Source organism: Alnus glutinosa, chromosome 5, assembly GCF_958979055.1.
Source record: "Alnus glutinosa chromosome 5, dhAlnGlut1.1, whole genome shotgun sequence".
Classification (NCBI taxonomy): Eukaryota; Viridiplantae; Streptophyta; class Magnoliopsida; order Fagales; family Betulaceae; genus Alnus; species Alnus glutinosa.
Window position 1 is genome coordinate 24,184,490 of NC_084890.1, and position 23,635 is coordinate 24,208,124.

The window sequence follows — 23,635 nt, forward strand, 5'->3', positions numbered from 1 at the left end:
TCATGATTGAACAATTTACACATTTGATCTGCATATTAAAATTCAATTTATTTCAGAACCTTAGAACATCTCACCCATTTCTTGCCACTGACGTTTTCATTGAACATGGCGCGTTTGATCTTTGCCATTCTCAATCGGGTTCCTTTCTGCATGTGCAAGAACATAGTCATGACAATGATAGAGATGCAAGAGGATAATCAAATTGCCCTACTCTTTGGAGGACTCATCACGAAGATCTTTAAGAAGAAGTTGACAAATATCCCTGTCAATGAGCCAGAGGATATGCCTGACGGACCTTTTGAGAAGATGATCATGATGAAGTCAAATGCCCAGCTTCACCAGTTCTAGGCACAGGATGATCCAGTTCCTACAACTCCTTCCGCTCCTTCAGTTGCCTCTTCTTCACATGCTGAGCCTTCAGATGATGCTGTTTTGAGTATGCTAACTCAAATATCTGATCGGCTGCAATCTATGGATACGCGGATGACTGATATGTTTCAATCCATGGATAACCGGCTTATCTCCTTAGATGATCGATTTTTGACCATAGATCAGCGCATTCAGCTCAGGGAGGCAAACATGGCCCAGATCAATGTACGGAACACTCTCCGTCATATTCTTCCAGCAGACCAGCGGGATGAAGTGCCCTGGCATTTGTTTTTATCTTCTTCTTCTTATATATATATATTTTTTAATAGTTGATAAATTTTTAGAAAGCTAAACTGTTTGGATATTTTGGACTTAATATTTTTGGATAATTGTGACTCTTTTTTTTTTTTTTTTTTAATTACTCTTTTTACCTTTTGTCCTTTTCTGACAAAAAATGGGAGTAATTTTAATTTTTGAGGCGTAATCGTTTTTGCCCCAGAATGGCCAACGGAAGAGTTTGTTAGTGTTTATTTATTGGCTATATTTTGTCGACAAAAACGTTACCATATCAAGGATTTCGTATTCCCAGAAGACTTTCAGAATAATATTGCAAGAATTTTAATCAAGAAATGAAAGGACCGAACAAGGGAAGATTTCCAATATATTTCTCAAGAAAGGAAAGAATTTGTTGAAGAAGATCTTTTGAAGACTTTAAAGACTCAGAAAAGTCGGTATCTTTGCAGATCATCCAGATGGCCAAGATCAGTGTCTGGACGGAAGCCACAGAGAGTTCATGTTTGCTGGATGTCCGGACAGCCCATCGGACGCAAGCCATAGAGATTTCATGTTCGCTACATGTTCGGACGGCCAGTGGAAGCGAGCCACAAAGAGTCCCTATCTGCGAGGATGTCTTGATGTAAAAGTGAAGATTGCGGTTGGAGAAGCTTTTCCATGCAGATGTCCGGACGCTAGGTCAGCTTGTTTGGACGCGCTTCTGCAAAATATGATATTGCTGATACTTGTCCGGACGCGCGATGACCTGTTCAGACGCCGCTGCTTAGAAATCCGTTCTTGACTTATTTTAGGATTTTCAGACCCTATTTAAAGGGGCTTTTAAGCAGTGTTATTGTAAGAATTCCTATAAATAATTCTAGTGTTCTAAGAGAATGTTTATTAGGCATAAAAGTTATATGTATCTCTCTTAGAGTTTATTTTGTGTTGTAATTGTTCAACCGTTGAAGTCTAACTAGAAAGGAGCTCTAGTTAAGGAAGTCAATTAAAGAACACTCCAGACAGGTCTAGGAGAGAGGCAGACAAATAGGCGCTTGTTAGAGTTCAAGAGAGTGACTACTACAAAGAGTTGTGAGTACGAACTTCTTATAACTAGCTATTTCTTCTATTAGTTGATTTCCTAGGTTTGGCTGCCCTTGAGTTGTTTTTTTCTTTGGCACAAAGAGTTTACACTTCGTAACAAAATATCTGTGTTATTTCTCTTGAGATTTGATTCCTGCACTACACCATCACAACAAGTGTACAACAACCCTTCACATGAGAGTAGGCCCTACACACTGGGGCCCACTCTCATTTGAGGGGTTGTTGTGTAGTTGTTGTGTTGGTGTTGTAAATCTAACATTTTCCTTTTCTCTTTACTGCTTTTTATATTTGGATATCTGTTTGATTGCGGTAATTTAGGAGTCTATATATATTTTCATAGGCATTTTGAAGAGGATTGAGAAGAAGGGATAGAGAAAGATAAAGAGAAAGAGAGGGTACGATTGGAGGTTAGTAAACATACACAGGAACTAAGAGGTCCTTGGAGGCCCTCCATTTCAGCTGTGCGGTTGTTGAAGTGTGCCTTAAATTTTTTCCCTTTCTTTCTGGGATTCCATTAGCTTGGGTAATTGATTAGCGGCGCCAAAGCAATTGGTACAGTTCAAGCAATAGGCGAAGTCGTTGGAAGCGAAATCATGCTTTTAGCCTTTCTACTTGCCTGCCTAGTGGATGATCGAACTTGGAGGCGAGGTTTGGGTCGGTTTGGACTTTGACCAGCTCGACAATGAGGTTGGTCGTGACACGGAGAAGCTTGTTGATTAAATTTTAATTAATTTTTTTAAAAAATAATAATAATAATTTTTAATTATTTAATTAGTGTAATTTTAAAATATTTACAAGCGTATAAGGGACATTGCACTCCTTTGCTATCTCATTTAACCCCAAAGCTTAACAATAGGTGTGACATTGCAAACTTTTTAAACTTGAATACACTAAATCGAGAGGTTTTTTTTTTTTTTTTTTTTTTTTTTTTTTTTTTTTTTTTTTTAAGGGAGGAGGGGAGTGATTGCAAAAATATGTTAATCTTATATGTGGGTTGTATGAAATTTCCTACAAATCTATCATTGTTTGACAATCTTATAACCTCTATAATCAATGTAGTTGGTATGTTTAAGGCTGGACAATTAATACATTTTATCTTTCTTCATTAATGTCATCATTATTTTGTAATCCTATAAATACTGTAATTAATACAATTGCCATATTAAGGCTAGACAATTCCTATGGTTTACCTACTTGCCTTGCAATTAATGTCATTTCCTATATGCATGTGTGTTTGTGTGTTTTTAGGATATATATATTTGTGTCTATCAGTCTATGAGCTTTAAACCTACAAGCTCATATGTGGCAAACCTATTAATCGACCATGGTGGCAAGGGTGGACTTAACAGTTTTCTTCTTGTGCTTTCTCCATTTTAGCAACAATCTGGTTAAAGCGGATTGGGGATTATCTTTAAAGGAAGAGTTGAAATTCCATAAGCGACTTATAAATCTTAAGAAGTCTGCAATTAAAAGTATTCAAGTAAGATTTTTGAAAGCTATTCTTTTAATTCTTCTATTCTATGTAATTTTTTTTTAATATTTTGCATAAGATATTGAACTTATGATTCTATGACAAAGCTAATCATAATAAAAATCAAACTCCTTATTCTAACACCTCTACATAGGAGATTGAAAATCATGTATGGGCTCAAGCCATACATAATCGTAATAATATAATTTAATGCCATATACATAATTTATATATCCTAGTTTATTTCATGCTATTAGACTCCGAGTATGTTTGAAACCTCTTTTAATTTATTGGCTAAAATAAGGTAAAATATACATTTCAAATCACATCTAGGAAAATTTCGGCAATAAAAATTCCATTTTTTTTTTACAAACTAAATTGTTATGAGATCCAACAAACATACACATAAGTTTGATTTGATTTGACATCTGCAGACAAGAGATGGAGATATATATGACTGTATTGATTTCTACAAACAACCTGGCTTTGATCATCCTTTTTGGAAGAATACCACTTTTGAGGTTGAACTGTTAATGCAAACCTTTTTTCTTTCAATGCTAACTAATACAATTGATATCGTTCTAACCTTTCAAGAGTGTTATTACAGATGAAACATAATTTGTTTGTAGAAGGAATGAAAGCCAAAAGGAATTTGCCATTAAATTTTGGACTAAAAGGTGCAGGTTGTCCTTATGGAACAGTTCCTATAATAAGAATCAATAAAGATGACTTGGCAAGAGCCAAAATGCTTTCAACAATATATTCTTCAAATATAGATGAAGAACCTGGACATCATGTAAGTATAATTTTTTTATGCTTGGAAAAAGGGTAATATATTTTTGTTAGTGAATCTACCCTAGTATTAGTGATGCAAGTGACAAGAAATTGATTATCTCATGCAGTATGCAATACTTCGAACAAAAACTGACCCCAACAGGAAGCTTGTTGGAATTGAATCATATTTTAGCATAAATAATCCAAAAGGAGTCACTGGATCTCAGTATAGTGAATTGCGGATGACATTTTCAAATAGTTTTGACACCATAAAAACAGGTTTCACGGTAATTTTTTAATTTAAGATATCATATCCTTTGTTAGCTAATTTTACTATATCCAGCAGACTAACATACTGAGCAAATTTATTTTTAGGTAAATCCTTTATTGTTCAAAGATAACCAAACTCGTCTATTTGCTCACATCACGGTGTGTTTTCGTAGATTATGTTGAGTAATTTCATTTTTTTTTAATTATTTGCAATAAATCGAACGATTTGTATTTAATATTTTCTATTGATTGAAAAATCTTTTATTTCATGAACTCATTCTACCAGATTGATGGAAGAACACATTGTTTCAATCAACATTGTCCTGGATATGTGCAAATAAATTCTCAAATACCTCTAGGTTGGGCGACAGACAAGATTTCAGTTGTAGGTGGAAAACAATTTGCCATTAAATTGTGAATCAATAAGGTATGAAAATGAATATGTGCATTTAGATGTTCATTAAATTACTCAACAAATCCATGGGGAAAAAAAAAAAAAATTAGCCATGAATATATATGTTCTTATATATACACTTGTTGACACTAAATTTTGTTTCATTTTGACTTACTATCACGCGGTAGGAAATACGTGATGGGCCAAATTCAACAAAGTTTGTTTGGACATTATACTTTGAAGAAGAGAATTCTGTAATTGGTTTTTGGCCCCCGGCACTATTTGGCAAATTAAGTGAGTTTGGCAATCAAGCCGATTGGGGAGGAGAAGTCTATAGTCCACTAGATCAACCTAGTCCCCCTATGGCCACTGGCCTTCCTCCATACGGGAGGAATTCAAGATATTCCGCTAATAGTCGTCAAATTGCAGCTGCGTATGAGAATGCAAAGTTTCATTTTGTCAATCCAATCGATACAGAGGTGTATGCGTCTGATCCACCTGCATACGATATTCATGATTTTGGATATTATGATGAATATTGGCGACGTCTTATTTCTTATGATGGTCCTGGCGGAATCAAAGGAGCTTGAGACTATAGTATAACTTCTCATTTTAATAATAATGAGTTTTATCTAATTATTGATATTTTATGCGACCATAATTTGTTTGTTCTTGGCCAATAGTTAAAATTTAAAACAAGCTGGACCATTGGCTATTTTGTTTCTTTCATTTTATTGGTTACATAATGTGCCACTAACGTTATTTTTATAGTTTAGATAAGACTCATATACTTTTTATATATGCCCAAAGTTAATTTATAAATCTGCGAAAAAACAACTTTACTCTATTACAAACTAAAATACCATGCAAAATAATTAGAATTTGGGACTCTGATTTTTTCCAACAGTAGCTACCCTAGTTGTGCTAATGAACTAGTCCAAGGCACCTATGGATCTGCTGGGGTGATTGTCCCAAATGTGCGACGACATTGGGGACAATCAGCCCTTCTCCCTATGGCCACCATGTCCACAAGACATTGTGCATGGAAGATGTGTGCGCATGGTAGCATGCGTAGGCTGTCTCCTTCCACCAACTCCGTTTGACATATTCCACAATGAGTGGTTTCAAATGCACCCACTGCCCCAGAAAAAAACTCTAAACTTAGTAACCTTTCTATCATCCGCCTTGGCTCCCTACGCAAGTAAGAAAGCCATAAATAGCGTAGTCGCAAGCCTATTAGGGATAGCACGCCCCCAAGGACACAAAAAATAACACCAATCTTCCACTCCTTATTATTATTTTCAGGGTGTGGAAGGTTATCCATTCCTGAAACTCCCGTAAAAAGGACAGAAAAAGTTATGAAGTATATGATCCGACGAGCCTGCAATAAATAATATAAGATTATGTTAGAATTAATCTGCAACGTAGCCAATTTGACCAAGTAATTCTATTCATCACTCTCATTTTTACCATCTTCCTAAAGTCTATATGACGTGATTTTTCAAACTAAAAATTCAATTTTTATGCACCAAATGCTATGAAGGATCACGTTATAACGTAAACTTTGGAGGATAGAGGTGATGAGAGTGATGTATATCATTACTTGAGTACAAACTCACGCTCCAGGAAAGACAGGAAATTAACTAGCTGGAAGGGCTAGTTCTACTCACACTCAACATACATGTCTAATGTCTTACTGCATAAAACAAAACTGAAGAAACCACATGCGAGAAACAAATTAAAGGAACACCAAACAAGGTATACTACTCTAATAACAACCATTAATTACAAATCAACTCCAATCTACCAGAATCTATTCTATTTACAATAATACAACAGAGAGATCGGAGGCAATGCATGGTGACATGTTTCAAGCCAAAGGATCCAGATGGTTCATACTCAGATCCGATCCAACAAAATATGTTTATGGCATCTACGTAAATTAATGATGCAAGTTAAAACCACATAATTCAATGCTCTATCTGCTTCCAAGTCATCTCAAGTTAAAACCACAAATTATGCTTGGACTAAGAAATATGCATCAAGTCGTGATTGACCAATTTACACAATATTTGAGCTGCATTTTAATATTCAATTTATTTCAGAACCTTAGATTGTACTAATATCAATAAATCTTGATTTTCTTTTTTCTTTTTTCTTATAATGTTCACTTGAAATTCTTTTAAAAGAAATTCTCAATCACAGAGTTTATGTAATGTATATATAAAGGGCCTATTGCACCAATTACATGTTTACAAATCATTTATTCTAAACAAACGGTAAATTCTAAATTAATGGATTAAATTTGTACCTCTTCATCATTTATGAATTCTTGATTTTCTACTGATTATGCATTTCACATATGATATATAAACTATTTAATTTAAAAAGAATATTTAAAAAATATCATAAAAAATTCAAAAAAACTCTTAATTCAATAACATTAGAAAAATTGCAGGCAGTTGCATAAATACTCGAATGGATCATTGGACATTGAACTGAGCATCATCAATACCAAATCCAATAGTGAAAAGTTTCCTTTATGGCCGATTCACGTTTCAGATCATAATTAAGTGGATAAATTGTAATTGCTTAGAATTAAAAAGAATAGGATAAAATTAATTAATGTGAGTTAATTACTTGTACCCGATGTCCATTGTTGCAAAAGTAGAGTACTGTGGAGGCCAAGATCCATTGGAACGACTCTCCATTGACTGCAGAGACGTGTTGGAGGCCAAGATCATCGCCTTTGAACCCATTCATGACGTGAACGCACAACTTGTTCAAGGCTGAGTTGCTAATCAATGCCTCACTCAGCATGCACACAGCTAAGACAAGTACTAAGAGGAAACGACTCATTTTCTGTGCCTTCATTTCAAATGCTTACTTACCTCTATCTACCCTTTAAATACCCAATCAAGTTAACAACTCTTCATTCTACAAGTTAACTTCTCTTTTTATGCATGTCCATATTAATTAATTTCCAATGGACCTATTAAAATCGGTCATTTACGAAAATTAGTCCACCAACCATTTCCTAATCAATGATAAAAAAAAAAAAAAAAAAAAAGGCATTAAATGAGATACTTTTATTTATTTTATTTTATTTTATTTTTACTTCTAATTGGGGGCATCTGTTTAATTTGCACGACAATGCAAGAAGCAAAAAGTTTTGGAGGCTATTTCCTTGGCAAAATGGATCGAGTTAAATGATATAATTACCAAGCGTAAGAAAAAGTGTGGGCGGCAAACTCTGCATTATTGCCGGAATCGCCCATTTGATGATCATTTGAAAAATGGGATTCATATGCCATGTCGGTGGTGAAATTAACTATATATAGGCAACAACGATTTTAAACTTAATTCTTTCCGGCCAAGATGTATATATTTATAGACAACTTGGGAACAGAGCGACTGTTCAGAATACTTGAAGCTGGCGATCGAGGTGCAGAGAAAATCAATTTGAAAACGACAAACACTCACTCGCCGTCTTAATTATCAATTTTTTCCAAAAGAAGCAAAGGAAAGACAATTAAGCTAAGAAACTTACCCAAACAAGCACCTTGTTTGTTTGTGTGTGCGCTCTGTCAACACTCCACGACCCTTAATTAAGTTTTACCTTCGTGTAATAAGTGTGTTCTACAATTTTTATATTTTATTTTTATTTTTTCTTTTTAGGTGAAATAAGTGTGATATACAAAAGAAAATAAAGAGCCTATAATAAAACATAATTTATATGGACCGGATTGACCATTTGTTGAAGTTGCATTTTTAATTTTTAGTATTGCTTTATTTTTTTAATTTTTTTTAGAGAAAAGTACAAGTACCATCCTCAATGCTCAAACTACCATTTCATTGTAATTTTCCTCTCAAAATATCAATTGTTTCAATGTCTCCCTAAATTATCAAAAAATGTCAATGCACCACTCCCTTCGCCAGCAAAAGACAAAAATGACTTGGAAAAAATACACATATCCCCTTTAAACTACCACTTAATTGTAAATGTCCATCCTAAACTACCAATTGTCTCAATGCCCTCCTCTCAAACTACCAAAAAATGTCAATGTCTCCCTCTAAGACCAACAAAAAGACAAAAATGATCATAATTTTTTTTTAAGAAGACAAAAATGTCCTTCCAAATTTGAAAAAAAAAAACTAAAACTAAAAAAAAAAAAACTATTAAAAATTATGTTTTTTTTTTTTAAAAAAAAAATTAAAGAAAGAATGATTTTTTTCTTCTTTTTTTTTTCAAAAAAAAAAAAAAAAAACAAAGAAAAAATAACAGAAATTATAAAAAGAAAAAGGAAAAAGAATTATTTTTTTTTTATTTTTTTGTAAAATTTTTTGTTATTTTATATTTTTTTAATAAGTTTTTTAGTTTTTATTTTATTTTAATAATTTTATAAAGGGTATTTTTGTCATTAGGGGGACATCGACACAATTGGTAATTTGGGGGGACATTAACAATGATGTGATAGTTAAAGGGGATTATGTGTACTTTTCCTATTTTAAGACAAAAATATCTTTATAAAAAAAAATCAATTTATTTATTTATTTTTTTTAAAAAAAAGGTGGTATGAAAAAAATCAACAAAAATCCCATTGGTTTTTCATTTGTTTTGTTTTTTTAAAAATAAAAATTAAAAAAATTGAGTCATTAACACCATCGATAGTTTAAAGAAAATATTGACAATGTAGTAATAATTTAAGAAAAAAACGTGTAATTTTTGTGTTTTTTTTTTTTTTTTTTAACCTCCTCTTCTTGTAGTTGTGAAATAGTGGCTGTGGTTTTGCGTAGGAACCAGGATCAGCAGAGAAACTAGGAACTTCTCTTTTTATGCATGTCCATATTAATTTAATTTCCAAATCCAATGGACCTATTAAAATCATTTACGAAAATTAGTCCTCATGACTCAGTACTCATCCCTATTTGCCACTTGGAAATAGCTAGCCAATCAAATCTCACGTACACTCAAAAAATTAACCTGGATTTAGCACATATAAAAAGACCAACCATAATTTACTAATCAATAATAAAAACGAAAACAAAAAGGCATTAAATGAACCATTTCAAGATGGATGATTAATAGATGAATGAGATGGCATCTTTTTTTGCCTTTTCTTTTCTTTTCTTTTTTCTACTTCTAATTGGGGGCATTTGCTTAATTTTCACGACAATGCAGGAAGCAAAAAGTTTTCAAGCTACGTTGATATATATGGTTATTTCCTAGGTACATAATTTTAGTGGTTATTTTCTTGACAAAATGGATCGAGTTAAATGATATAATTACCGAGCGAAAGAAAAAGAAAAAAAAATGAAAGATAAATAATTAAACTGACTATGGCGATTAATTGGATAGTAATTATGTTTCTTTTGGTTTAAGAAACTGATAACTCAATCGGTCTTGTTGGATTTAAAAATTGGGATTCTCCACACACTTACGTAATCCCCTGAATAGTTGGTAAGATAGATGCTTTGTCGAAGCATTATGTTGATATTAATGCTACTGATAAGGTATAGAGAACAAGCACTTGCATGGTATATATATGGGCCACTAAACGGTATAAAGTGCATGGAGTTCTATTCACGGCTGAAAAATTCCTTGTACGGTATAAAGTTTGATATGGTTCGGAGATTAATTTTTTCTAACAAAAGATAAAACAAAGAAATGCCAAGGAGTGACACAGTATCAGAATAATTTCAGCTTACTTCACCTCAACCTCCACATTTAAGACTAGAGACTAAAGTTGAAAAAGAAAAACGTAAGAAAGAAATGCATTCGAAACTGTTTTTGTGGCTTTTAAGGTAGAGCCGTAGAAGGAGATGATATCAATGTAAGAGTTTGGTTACAAATGCCTCGTTAATTTATTGCCACTAAGATCGTCGAAGCTTAATTAATATGATTAATCGCAACTTTCTTATTAATTCTATTAAAAAATGTAACTTTTTTAAAGGCTTCATTTTCTATTTCACACGATTATTCATTATGTTATTACTATTTTTAGCAATTTAAAAGATAAAAGAAAAAGAAAAGAAAAGAAAAAGAAATAGGTTAAAAGGTTGGACGAACAGCTAGCTATGAGTAAGTTCTTTAGTCCTTCAAAACATGATAAAAGCTTATGTATATCTTTAATTATTGTGCGTATCTTTAATTCTACGGGCTAATTTTGATATTAAATAGATCGGATGAATGTTAACACTTCTCTTTTTTGTAGTCCTATTTCATATGCTTGCAATGAGGCGGTGAATGCCATTTTAGTCAGAAACAAGAACTAAAAATTTTCGTTTAAAAAAAGAAAAAGTATGAATGATAAGGTAGATTTCTGTCAATAGCGGTGGACCTAGGGGGAGGGCAGGAGGAAGGCAAGCAAGGGAGGCTCGTCTTCCTCCTCCCTGGTGTACTCACAAAAGAGAGGAAAGGCCGGAGAGGACGAAGGTCACACAAAGAGAAGTTCTTTCGCTTGGGCTTTGAATTGGTCTTTTGGGCAATCAATGAAATGACTTTGTCCCATATCGTCAAAGTGCCTGCCCATATGACTACATTTGGTTACATTTGTCACTTCCATACCACAAGTATAAAAAGATATGTAATGAAAGGTTTAGACTAATCACAATGCACCGTCTATAATGTTATCAAAATAAAAAATAAAAAGAAAATCAAATTTTTATACAATAGTCTCTTGGCATGTAAGAAGTACATATTATTTTAATAATATATATTATTTTATACAAATCACTTATATGATGGGCCAGAAAAATAAAAAAAATCATATTCAATCAACCAGTCCACCTGCAGTGGCGATTTCAGACAATTAATGACATTAGCTGGGTACTCAGAATCACAATTACTCTTTAGTTTTATATAATCATATATAGTTTGGATAAACATAATATAAACAAGTTGGAGCGACCCGAAATACTAACCCACCCGAAAGACCGTACCCACTAATAACGGCTAGAAAATTCCAAAATCTTAAAAGCGTGCGTTACAAAATTTAAGAGAAGAGTACCCAGCCGTTGGATTTCACATCCATCCAATGGTCAGATTTCGATCAAGAGTCTGACCGTTGGGCTTGCAGCGTTTCATATCTTTAAAACTCGAAGCCCTGAAGAAAGCAAAAGAAGCCTTAGAAAGAAAGAAATCAATACAATCTGGGAGAGAGAAACTAGAGAGAGAGAGAGAGAGAGAGAGAGAGAGAGAGAGAGAGAGACTGTGGTATTTGGGGTCGACGAGGCGGCGACCACATAAGCCGAAGAAGGAGAGACGCTCAACAGTCGTATCCAAGTGTTTCTGCCGTCGTTGTTGTCGAGTTTTGGAGGAGTTTTTGGCTATAACGCTCAAGGACAAGGACAAGAAAAAGAGTTATTATTGTTCCTATGCAACAGCCCGGAGGTAATTCCAGTTCTTTTTCGAGTTTCGACCCTCTCTGTTCGTTTGCATCTTATGTAAGTTTTTGTGATAAATGTTTTCTTTTTTAAGATTAAGTCCATTTCCTTTTTGGCTTCTTTTTTATCTATTAGTTCAAATGCTGTTTTTCACTACCACGTCACCACAGTAATTTCAGTTCTGAGGGATCTTTGTTTGATGCAATTTAATAATAAGAAAGAAGCGTTCTAGCTTTGCTTTAATTCTTGGAGAAACTCTTTTTGGTTTTCTGCTGTTTCAGTATCATTGGTGGTTTAGAGTTCGTTGTTTCTTTAATCTATGTTTGTTGCTGACTTTCTGCATATGTTAGTATCATAATAGCATTTGGATCTCCATACTCAATTTTTATTTTTTGGACTATTCGATTTTCTAAGTGTTGTGTTCTTTTTCTTTCTTATCAATCATGTTTATTTTGATTTTACGGTGGTATTTTCGGGTGGAGGGAAACTGAAAAATGTGCCAGATCATGCAAAGAGAGCTGTGGTAATCTGGGCGAGTTCTCCAAGATATTGGTAATCTGGTTGCTAAGAGAGCTGTTCATGCTCAGATTTCTCAGAATAATGCAAAGTCTGTCTCTTGCTCATATAATCATTCTTGCCTAGATTAGCTCATACCCGAGGAGGTGATAGTGATTAGCTCTGACGAATAGGACGAGGGTAAAACTGCTGGTGGTAGAAAATCTCAAGGAAGAGAATGGCTTCACTTCAACCCTCACTTCTCTTGAAGGCACCCTTCTGGTTTTTGATTGTTGATGTTGTTCTGTCTCTTTGTTTGTACTAAACGTATTAGCTTCAGGCTTCTTTGTATTTTTATTTATCTTGTTCACTACTTGCAGGCCAACAGAAGGTTCTTCTCTTCTCATCCTCGTTAAATTACCTTCGTAGGAATGCCTCTGCTTCAGCTAATATCAGCAACCTCATTTCGCAAAGCTCTCCTGAAAATCCAGGTTTTCGATCTAAACAAAGAGATTTATTTATTTAGCGATTCCTGATCATTGTGGTTTTACAAGAAAGTGAAAGGAACAATGTAGTTTGTCATTTATGAAACAAACATTGTAAATGGATTTCCTTATATTTACATAATGCATTTCCTTATAGAGGATTGTTGAACAGTTAGATGTTTATAATTATGATTACGTTAATGCTTGTAAGTGTATGGTTCGACGAAGTGGATTAGGATTTAAATGTAGTGCTGGAATTTTTTTTTCAGAGGATCAGCCAGGATATACTAATTATTTTGTTGGAATATTTTGGAGTTTATAGTTAAAACTCCATTCTTTTGGGTGTGCATCTGTAATATCTTGCAACAAGATAGATGATAACTTTCTTGCAAATTATTTAGTTATTTATATTAAGATTGAAAATTTTAACACATGATAAATGATTTCTATTCCCTGAAACATCGCCGCGTCCATTGTGATAGGAAATTTGTGAATTTTTTTTGTCTTAAATTGACAATATATACTTTCATATACTCCTCTTCGTTCAAAGGTAATTTTAATATACAAAAGATATCATTTGAAACTTTTTCTTTAATTTAATATTTTTACTTTATTTCTAGTAGTATTATTTTATTAATCTTCCAACTCTAAGAGAAAACTCCTGGCTCCGCCACTATCAAGGAACTCTTTGATGGTGATTCAAACAAGTCATCTGGTATGTTTGTTTGAGGGATACCGATGACATGCTCTTGAGCTTTCATGTTACTGATAAAGATTGACGCACTGCATGATCCATGATATGCTATGGATAAGATATTAATTAATATGGATTTAAGTGGGAATGCTCTTTACCATGTCTTTTCTCTGTCAATCATGCTCTACTTTCAAAATAATTATGAACTTTGACTTGATAAAATTCAGAGGGAGAGATGTTGAAGATACTCTTTGTTTCTTTTATAATTGGTTCTTATGCTTTCTGCTTCCTTTGATTTCTTTTGCCTTTTTTCTTCTTCTTTAATCTTCTAGCTCCTCTCAAGCGCACAAGCAGCTCGTCCTTCGATGAGAAGCTTCTTATACAGTCTCTCTACAAGGTACTGTCTTTTTGTTGTGAATTCCAGCAGCAAGTAATGGGCCTCCTGCTACCATGTACTGCCCATGATTATTTAGTTAGGCCGTAGGTTTGAATCCCACTCATTACTTGGTGAAGAAATTTGATAGGTGGAAATCCATGTTGAATTCTTTTGCAGATTTTGGTTTTTGTGTCAACAACTAGTCCCATCCATATCTCCATCATTTGATGAAAGTACATCGATGATGTGGTTTCTGTTATCCTGAACCTAGATCATCTTCATATCCTCCTCCAGTTGACAAGATGGGATTCATCTTCTGGAGGCCTGATCTCAATGTTGTAAGGGAAGATGGAGGCCTGATCTTTTCTTACAATATTGAGATCAGGCCTCCGGAAGATGAATCCCATCTTGTCAACTGGAAGAGGATATGAAGATTATCCAGGTTCAGGATAACAGAAACCACATCATGAAAGTACTTTCCACAAAATGATCTTGATTGTGAAGATCTGGATACAATCTGTATGGCAGGCACTATGGCTCTCAGTAACTACATACAAGAGATTGTGGTATCAGCAATTTTTTATCATTTAATGAATAACAGGGATCTTGATTACTTGTTATATATCATATGATAGGTAAGATTATCATTTCTAATGGTGCCCCAACGATTTAGCCTCTACTTTACACACTGTTGTAATGGAACAGTTTGTCCCATGGATTGAGTGTCTTCCTCCAAGGGAAATCCAATGGCAAAGATACGTTAAAGTTGGAAGCACAGCTCTTTTCCTGAACCAGGCTAAGGTATGTGAAGTTGAGAATAGCAGACGTGGTATAAAACCAGACTAACTAGCATGATCTGATTCTACTTCTTTTCCACCAATTACAGAATAGTAGGAAGCCGTAGGCATGAAGCCAGAATCAAAGGCTGAAAGCACAGCTCCTGAACACAAAAGTGAAGTAGCATCAGCTTCAGTGCCAAAGACGGATGGCAATAATACAGTTCCATCTTCAAAAGCTCCAGTAAGGATTTTCTTTTCTTTTTTCCCATTTTTTCTTTGCTCTGTTTATACACACCTGTGCATGAGTGCATGTGTACACAAAATTGTGAAACCCCAAATACTTGTCTTAAAAACAAAAGGTGTTTTGGAGAGAATAGAACAGTACAACAGTAATCAATTTTACGTAGTTTCTGAAGCCATCAATTTCTGCAGTGTATAATTTTCTCATTGACTACTTTCTGGGAAAATTGTAGGGAAAGGCCTTGCAACAACAAAGGTGGCGTTACCTTGGAAGATTGTAGTCAAGGCCCATACCCGAGGAGGTGATGGTGATTAGCTTTGACGAAGAGGACGAGGGTAAAAGTGCTGGGGGAAGAAAATCTGAAGGAAGAATGGCAAGACCTTCACTTCAACCCTCAGTGCTCGAAGCAAGGTGATTTTGTTTTGCAGGCACCCTTCTGGTTTTTGATTGTTGATGTACTTCTGTCTCTTTGTTTGTACTACACGTATTAACCTCACCAATAAACTGAAGAAACCAATCGAAAACATTGATGCAGCCGGCGTTGACAACGAATTGGCAGTAGTTGAATACTTGGATCGATAACATGTAAAACTTTTACAAGCACGCTCAGGTCATGTCTCACACCTTCTGACTCTCTCTCTCTTCTCTCTCTATCGTTTTTCTGATGTAAGAATCTAATTACATTGATCGGTTCCATTTGCAAACTGTAAGATTTTAATTTGTTCCTTTAGTTGTTTTGAACTTCTGTTTGGTGGATTACTGCATTCTAGTCGATATTTTCACTCGTTCAAAGTTTCGAAATATTAATGTATATTATATAGATTCTTAGTTTTTTATTTCTTTTTTGAATTTAAAATGAAACTGGATTTTCTTTTGATACTTAATCAAATTTCTCTTTTGGGTGTTTTGATTTCCTGTGGAATATTTTACTAAATTTGAAACTGGTGTTTGTCGGAATTTGCATTCTATTATTAATTTGTTTTTGTGAAATTTTTTTTGGTTGTCAATATTTTTTGTATTTGAGTTTTCGACCCTATCTCTATTCGTTTGCATTTTTTATTTGTTAGTTTTTGTGATATTGGTTTTGATCTTTTAGGCACCAGTGGATTCAATATGAAACTGGATTTTCTTTTGATATTTAATCTATAAATTCCCTTTTCGGTATTTTAATTTCCTTTGAATTATCTTACTGAATCTCTCAAGTTTTGACATCATCTTCGTTTGTTCGCATTTTTTTATCTGTTAGTTTTTTTGATTTCTTTCGCACCAGTGGATTTAATATGAAATTGGATTTTCTTGTGATATTTAATGCATTTCTCTTTGTTCTTGTGAAATTGGATTTTTTTTCACATTTGAGTTTCGACCCCATCTCTATTTGTTTGCATTTTTTACTTGTTAATTTTTGTGATACGTTGGTGTTTGATTTCTTTTAATATTTAATCCATTTCTCTTTTGGGTGTTTTGATTTCCTTTACAATATTTTACTTAATCTGCCACCAATGTTTATCGGAATTTGATTTTTTTTTTTTTTTTTTTTTGCGGATTTTCTTTTGAAATTTAATCCATTTCTCTTTTCGATGTTTTGATTTCCTTTGGAATATTTTACTGAATCTGCCACCGATGAGTGTTGGAAATTGTGTTTGGTTTTTTGGTTTTAATATTTAATCCATTAATGTTTTGGGTGTTTTGATATTTAATCCATCCATGTTTTGGGTGTTTTGATTTCCTTTAGAATATTGTACTGAATTTGCCACCGGGGTTTGTCGAATTTGTGTTCAGTTTGTTTTTGTGAAATGTTTATTGGTTTTTTGATTTTTGTATTTATTTTCGACACCATCTTCGTTCGTTTGCATTTTTTATCTTTTAGTTTTTGTGATTTTTTATTTATTTGTGATTTATTATCAAATTGGATTTTCTTTTGATATTTAACAAATTTCTCTTTTCGGTGATTTGATTTTCTTTGGAAAATTTTACTAAATATGCTACGGTTTTTGTTGGAATTTGTGCTCTGTTTTTTTTTTTGAAATTTTTCTTAGTTGTCGATTTTTTTTTTTTTTTGGTATTTGAGTTTCGACCCCATCTCGATTCGTTTGAATTTTTTATTCGTTAGTGTTTTGTGATACGTTGGTTTTGATTCCGTACGCACCCGTGAATTTAATATGAAACTGGGTGTTTTTATTTCCTTTGAATTATTTTACTGAATCTACCAATGGTGTTTGTCGGAAGTTTTTGTGAAATGTTTCTTGCTTTTTCAATTTTTTCGTATCTGAGATTCGACCCCCATCTTCATTCGTTTGCATTTTTTTATCTATTCGTTTTTGTTATTTCTTGATTTCTTTCGCACCAGTGGATTTAATATAAAACTGGATTTTCTTTTGATATTTAATCAATTTCTCTCTTGCTTGTTTTGATTTCGTTTAGAATATTTTACTGAATGCGCGTTCTCTTTGATTTTGTGTTTCTTGGTTTTCGATTTTTTTCCCATTTGAGTTTCTTGACACCATCACCATTTGTTTGCATTTTTCTATCTTTTAGTTTTTGTGATTTTCTTGTGATATTGTTTAGTTTTCCTTTGGAATATTTTACCAAATTTTCCCACCGGTGTTTGTCGAAATTTGCGTTCTATTTGATTTTTTTTTTGAAGTTTTTGTTAGTTTTCAGTTTTTTTTTTTTTTTTTTTTTCGTTTTTGAGTTTCGAGCCCATCTCTAGTTGTTTGTGCATTTTTTACATGTTAGTTTACGTTGATGTTTGATTTCTCTTTTTCGTGTTTTGATTTCCTTCATAATATGGTTTACTTATCTGCCACCGATGTCTGTTGGAATTTGAAATTTGTTTGTTTTTGGGAAAGTAGAAGGTTTTTGAATTTATTTATTATTATTATTATTTATTTTTTTGTATTTGAGTTTCAACTGCATCTCTATCCGTTTAAATTTTTTATTTGTTAGTTTTTGAGATACGTTTTTTATTTCTTTTGTTTTTAGTTTTGAGATACATTGGTAAGTGTCGGAATTTGCGTTCTGTTTGTTTCTATGAAATGTTTCTTATTTTTTTTTTTTTCTCGTATTTGAGTTTCAACACCATCACCTTTGTTTGCATTTTGTTTTTTATCTTTTAGTTTTTTTGATTTCTTTCGCACAAGTGAATTTAATACGAAACTAGATTCTCTTTTAGTATTTAATCCATTTCTGTTTTAGGTGTTTTGATTTCCGTTACTAAATTTGCCAGTGGGGCTTGTCGAAATGTTTCTTGGTTTTTGATTTTTTTTTCGTATTTGATTTTCGACACCATGACCGTTTGCATTTTTTTTTAATCTTTTAGTTTTTTGTAATTTTTTATTTTTTTTATTTTTTTCACCCACTAGATTTAATATTAAACTGAATTGGATTTTCTTTTGATATTTAACAGATTTCTCTTTTCGGTGTTTTGATTTCTTTTGGAATATTTTACCAAATCTGCCACTGGTGTTTGTCGGAATTCGCGTTCTGTTTGTTGTTGTGAAATTTTTCTTGGTTGTCAATTTTTTTTCTTATTTGAGTTTCGACCCCATCGCTTTTCGTTTGCATTTTTTATTTGTTAGTTTTTGAGAAACTTCCGAAGTCAACAAAATGTGAGACCCAGATCATCGGGTTCTCAGATGATGACTATGCAGGGGTGCCTCTTCCGCACACCGACGCTTTGGTGTTGAGCTTGGCCATTGTCAACCGCAGGATACACCAAATCCTGATAGACATAGGGAGCTCGGCTGATATCCTATACAAGCTTTATGAAGATAGACTGGAGAAAAATTGTCTTGGCTAGACACTCACTGGTGGGATTCTCGGGAGAACCGCTATTCCCATTCAGATCTATCTAGCTCCCGGTCATGGCAGGAACATACCCAAGCCAAAAAACCAACATGGTAAAAGTTCTTGGTGATAGATCGACCCTCGGGGTACAATGCCATCCTCGGGAGGACGACATTGAATGAGTTCAAAGCAGTAACGTTGACACCCCACCTAAGCATGAAATTCCCCACCGAAGAAGGAATTACGGTCCAAAAAGGTGATCAGAGGATGGCCCGGGAATGCTAGAACACAAGCTTGACAAAGCTTCTAAAGGTCATCAGCCGATGTAAAAAAAGAAAGGAGGACGGGAAATAGCAATCATAGCTAGAAGAAAGTTAAGCTTGTTTGATTCCTCGTAGATTAGAGAAATCTGCAGAATCCCGAACGAGACCAACGTCCTCGAGAAGAACGCAACGAGTCCAGCAAAACCAAGTAGTCTCGCGATGGCCGAGAAAGGCGCCGTAAAAGGACCCCGCCAAATTGTTGTCGAGATGACACTCGGAGGAGGTAAGGAGCTGGAGCCAACCTCGTCAGGCACCACAGGAAAACCTTCCGAAAATTCACACAATTGCTGAGGGTTTCAGAGGAGGAGGAGTGTCTAGCTCGGCTCGTAAAGCCTCTATGCAAGGCAAATGAAGGACTTCGAAGTGTACATGGTGCAGGAACCTCCGAAGTCGACAAAATTTGAGACCCAGGAAAACCTCGGATGATGACTATGCGTGGGTGTCTCTTCTGCATATCAACGCATTGGTGTTGAGATTGGCAATTGCCAACCATAGGATACAGTGAATCCTGATAGACATAGGGAGTTCGACTGATATCCTATCCAAGACAGCCTTCGAGCTTATGAAGATAGACCAGGGAAAAATTGTCCCGGCTAGACACTCACTGGTGGGATTCTCGGGGGAACAGCTATTCCCATTCGGGTCTATCGAGCTCTCGGCAGGAACATACCCAAGACAAAACACCATCATGTTAAAATTCTTGGTGATCATTGTACAAGGCCATCCTCGGGAGGACGGAACTGAATGAGCTCAAAGCAGTAACGTTGACACCCCACCTAAGAATGAAATCCCCCACCGTAGAAGGATTTGGGGTCCAAAAAGGTGGTCAAAGGATGGCCCGAGAATGCTAGAATAAAAGCTTAAAAAAGCTTCCCAAGGCCATCAGCCTAGGTAAACAAAGGTGGATGGGAAATAGCAATCATAGCTAGGAGAACAGGAAACTTGTCTGATTCCTCGTGGATTAGAGAAATCTGTAGAATCCTGAACGAGACCATCGTCCCTGAGAAAAGCGCAACCAAGTCCACAAAAACCAAGGTAAGCCTCAGGATGACTGAGAAAGGGGCAGCAAAAGGACCGAGGAGCCAAATCGTTGAGATTCCACTTGGGAGTGGTGAGGAAGGAGCAGGAGCCGAGTACGTCAGGCACCGCACGAAAAACTCACGAATATTCACACAGTTGCCGAGGGTTCAGAGGAGGGGGAAAGGGTCCAGCTCGGATCGTAAAGCTCCGAGGCAAATGAAGGACTTCGAGGTGTACTCAGTGCAGAAACCTCTGAAGTCGACAAAATGTGAGACCCAGATCATCGAGTTCTCGGATGATGACTATGCGGGGGGTGTCTATTCCACATACCAACGCTTTGGTGTTGACCTTGGATATTGCCAACCACAAGATACGTCGAATCCTGATAGACACATGGAGCTCGGCTGATATCCTATACAAGGCAGCCTTTGAGCTTATGAAGATAGACGCGGGAACAAGTATTCCATTCGAATCTATCGAGCTCCCGGTCATTTCAGGAACATATACCCAAGAAAAGAAACCATCTTGGTAAAGTTCATGGTGATAGATCCCTCTGGTTTCAATGCCATCCTCAGGAGATGGCACTGAATGAGCTCAAAGCAATAACGTTAACACCCCACCTAAGCATGAAATTCCCCATTGACGAAGGAATTGGGGTCCAAATAGGTGATCAGAGGATGGCCCAGGAATGCTAGAACACAAGCTTGAAAAAGCTTCCGAAGGCCATCAACCTCAATAAGAAAACATAAGAGGACAGGAAATAGCAATCATAGCTAGGAGAACATTAAGATTGTCCGATTCCTCGTGGATCAGAGAAATTTGTAGAATCACGAACCAGAACAGAGTCCTCGAGAAGAACGATTCCGAGTCCACCAAAACCAAGGTCAGCCTTTATATAGCCGAGAAAGGCATCGTTAAAGGACCGAGGAGCCAAATCGTTGAGATGACGCTCGGGAGTGGCAAGGAAGGAGCAGGAGCCGAGCAAGTCAGGCACCACAATAAAATCTCCCAGAAATTCAAACAATTGCCGAGGCTTTTAGAGTAGGAGGAGAGAGTCTAGCTCGGCCCGTAAAGTAAAAATGCGAGGCAAATGAAGGACTTAGAGTTATACTTAGTGCAAAAACCTCCGAAGTCAACAAAATGTGAAACCCAGATCTTCGGGTTCTTGGATGACTCTTCCGTATAATGACACTTTGGTGTTGAGCTTGGTCTTTTCCAACCACAAGATACATCGAATCCTGATTTACACAGGGAGCTCGGCTGATATCCTATACAAGACAGCCTTCGAGCTTATGAAGATAGACTGTGGAAAAATTGTTATGGTAAGACACTCACTGGTGGGCTTCTCGAGAGAATAGGTATTCCCATTCGGGTCTATCGAGCTCACGGTCATGACAGGAACACACCCAAGACAAAAAAAAATCATGGTAAAGTTCATGGTGATAGATCGACCCTCAGGTTACAATGTCATCCTCAGGAGGACGGCACTGAATGAGCTCAAAGCAGTAACGTTAACACCCCACCTAAACATGAAATTCCCCTCCAACGAAGGAATTGGGGTCCAAAAAGGTGATCAGAAGATGGCCCCAGGAATGCTAGAACACAAGCTTGAAAAAGCTTCCGAGGGCCATCAGCCTTAGTAAGTAAACATAGGAGGACAGAAAATAACAATCATCACTAGGAGAACGGTAAGACGGTCCGATTCCTCATGGATCAGAGAAATTAGCAGAATCCCAAACAAGACCATCGTCCTTGAGAAGAACGATTGTGAGTCCACCAAAACCAAGGTCAGTCTTGATATGGCCGAGAAAGGATCCATTAAAGGACCGCGGAGCTAAATCGTTGAGATGACGCTCAAGAGATACGAGGAAGGAGCAGGAGCCGAGCACGTCAGGCACCACAAGAAAAACCTCCCTAAAATTCACACAATTGCCAAGGTTTTCAGAGTAGGAGGAGAGAGTCCAACTCGGCTCGTAAAGCCAATTGGCAAATGAAGGACTTCGAGTTGTACTTAGTGCAGAAACCTCTGAAGTCGACAAAATGTGAGACCTAGATCATCGGGTTCTCGGATGATGACTATGCGAGGTTGTCTCTTCCGTATTCCGACGCTTTGGTATTGAGCTTGGTCATTGCCAACCAAAGGATACACTGAATCCTGATTTACATAGGGACTCAGCTGATATCCAATACAGGTCAGCCTTCGAGCTTATGAAGATAGATCGTCGAAAAATTGTCCCGGCTAGATACTCACTGGTGGGCTTCTTGGGAGAACAACTATTCCCATTCGGGTCTATCGAACTCCCAGTCATGGCAGGAACATACCCAAGATAAAGCACCATCATGGTAAAGTTCTCAGTGATGGATCGACCCTCAGTGTACCACGCCATCCACGGGAGGACAGAACTGAATGAGCTTAAAGCACTAACTTTGACACCTCACCTAAGAATGAAATTCCACACCGAAGAAGGATTTGGGGTCCAAAAAGTTGATTAGAGGATGGCCCGGGAATGCAAGAACACAAGCTTGAAAAATTAGAGTGCTCGATTAATTATGATGCTAGAGGTTTTTGTTCTAGTAGGGGCAAGGCTAAGCGGCCTAATGTGATGTATTAGTCTCGGGGTGTTGTGGGTTTTGTAGGGTTTTTTTGGGTTTCCTTCTGTTTGGGTTTCTCGGGTGTTTTTCTTCCCTTTCCACTCTTTCCCTTTTTTGGTGTCCTTCATGTATGCTTAGGGGCGCCTTTACGCTTTTTATAAAATTCTCTACTTACTTATCAAAAAATAGATTGTCTGATTCCTCGTGGATCAGAGAAATCTGCAGAATCCCAAATGAGACCATCGTCCTCGAGAAGAACGATTCCGAGTCCACCAAAACCAAGGTTAGTCTCGTGATGGCCAGAAACGCTCTGTTAAAGGACCGGGGGGCCAAATCGTCGAGATTACGCTCTGGAGTGGCGAGGAAGGAGCTGGAGCTGAGCACGTCAAGCACCACAGGAAAACCTTCTGAAAATTCACACAATTGCCGAGATTTTCAGAGGAGGAGGAGAGAGTCCAACTCGGCTCGTAAAGCCAAATGCAAGGCAAATGAAAGACTTCGAGTTGTACACAATGCAGAAACCTCCGAATTCGACAAAATGTGAGACCCTGATCATCGGGTTCTCGGATAATTACTATGCGGGGTTGAGCTTTGGTGTTGAGCTTGGTCATCGAATCCTGATTGACGTAGGTAACTCGGCTAATAGACTGTCGAAAAATAGTCCTGGATAGACACTCACTGGTGGGCTTCTCGGGGGAATAGCTATTCCCATTCGGGTTTATCAAGTTCCTGGTCATCGTAGGAACATACCCAATACAAAAACCCATCATGGTAAATTTCTTGGTGATGGATCGACCCTCAGTGTA

The 23,635-nt window shown here is 36.1% G+C and overlaps 1 protein-coding gene and 1 long non-coding RNA gene across 2 annotated transcripts in view; both read left to right on the forward strand.

Annotated features, from left to right (window-relative positions):
• Window positions 1-483: 483 nt before the first annotated feature.
• On the forward strand, window positions 484-5,242 carry LOC133869128 (uncharacterized). Its single transcript, XM_062306093.1, has 6 exons — window positions 484-650; window positions 3,121-3,223; window positions 3,649-3,735; window positions 3,822-4,010; window positions 4,117-4,275; window positions 4,841-5,242. The coding sequence occupies exons 1-6, from the start codon at window positions 484-486 to the stop codon at window positions 5,240-5,242; spliced, it is 1,107 nt and encodes a 368-aa protein (XP_062162077.1).
• A 9,368-nt stretch (window positions 5,243-14,610) lies between these two features.
• The window catches only part of LOC133868165 (uncharacterized), a 91,927-nt gene continuing 82,902 nt past the window's right edge, over window positions 14,611-23,635 (forward strand). The window contains exons 1-2 of the long non-coding RNA XR_009900299.1: window positions 14,611-14,723; window positions 14,794-14,889. This is a non-coding gene — a long non-coding RNA (uncharacterized LOC133868165). The remainder of the gene's footprint in view (window positions 14,724-14,793; window positions 14,890-23,635) is intronic.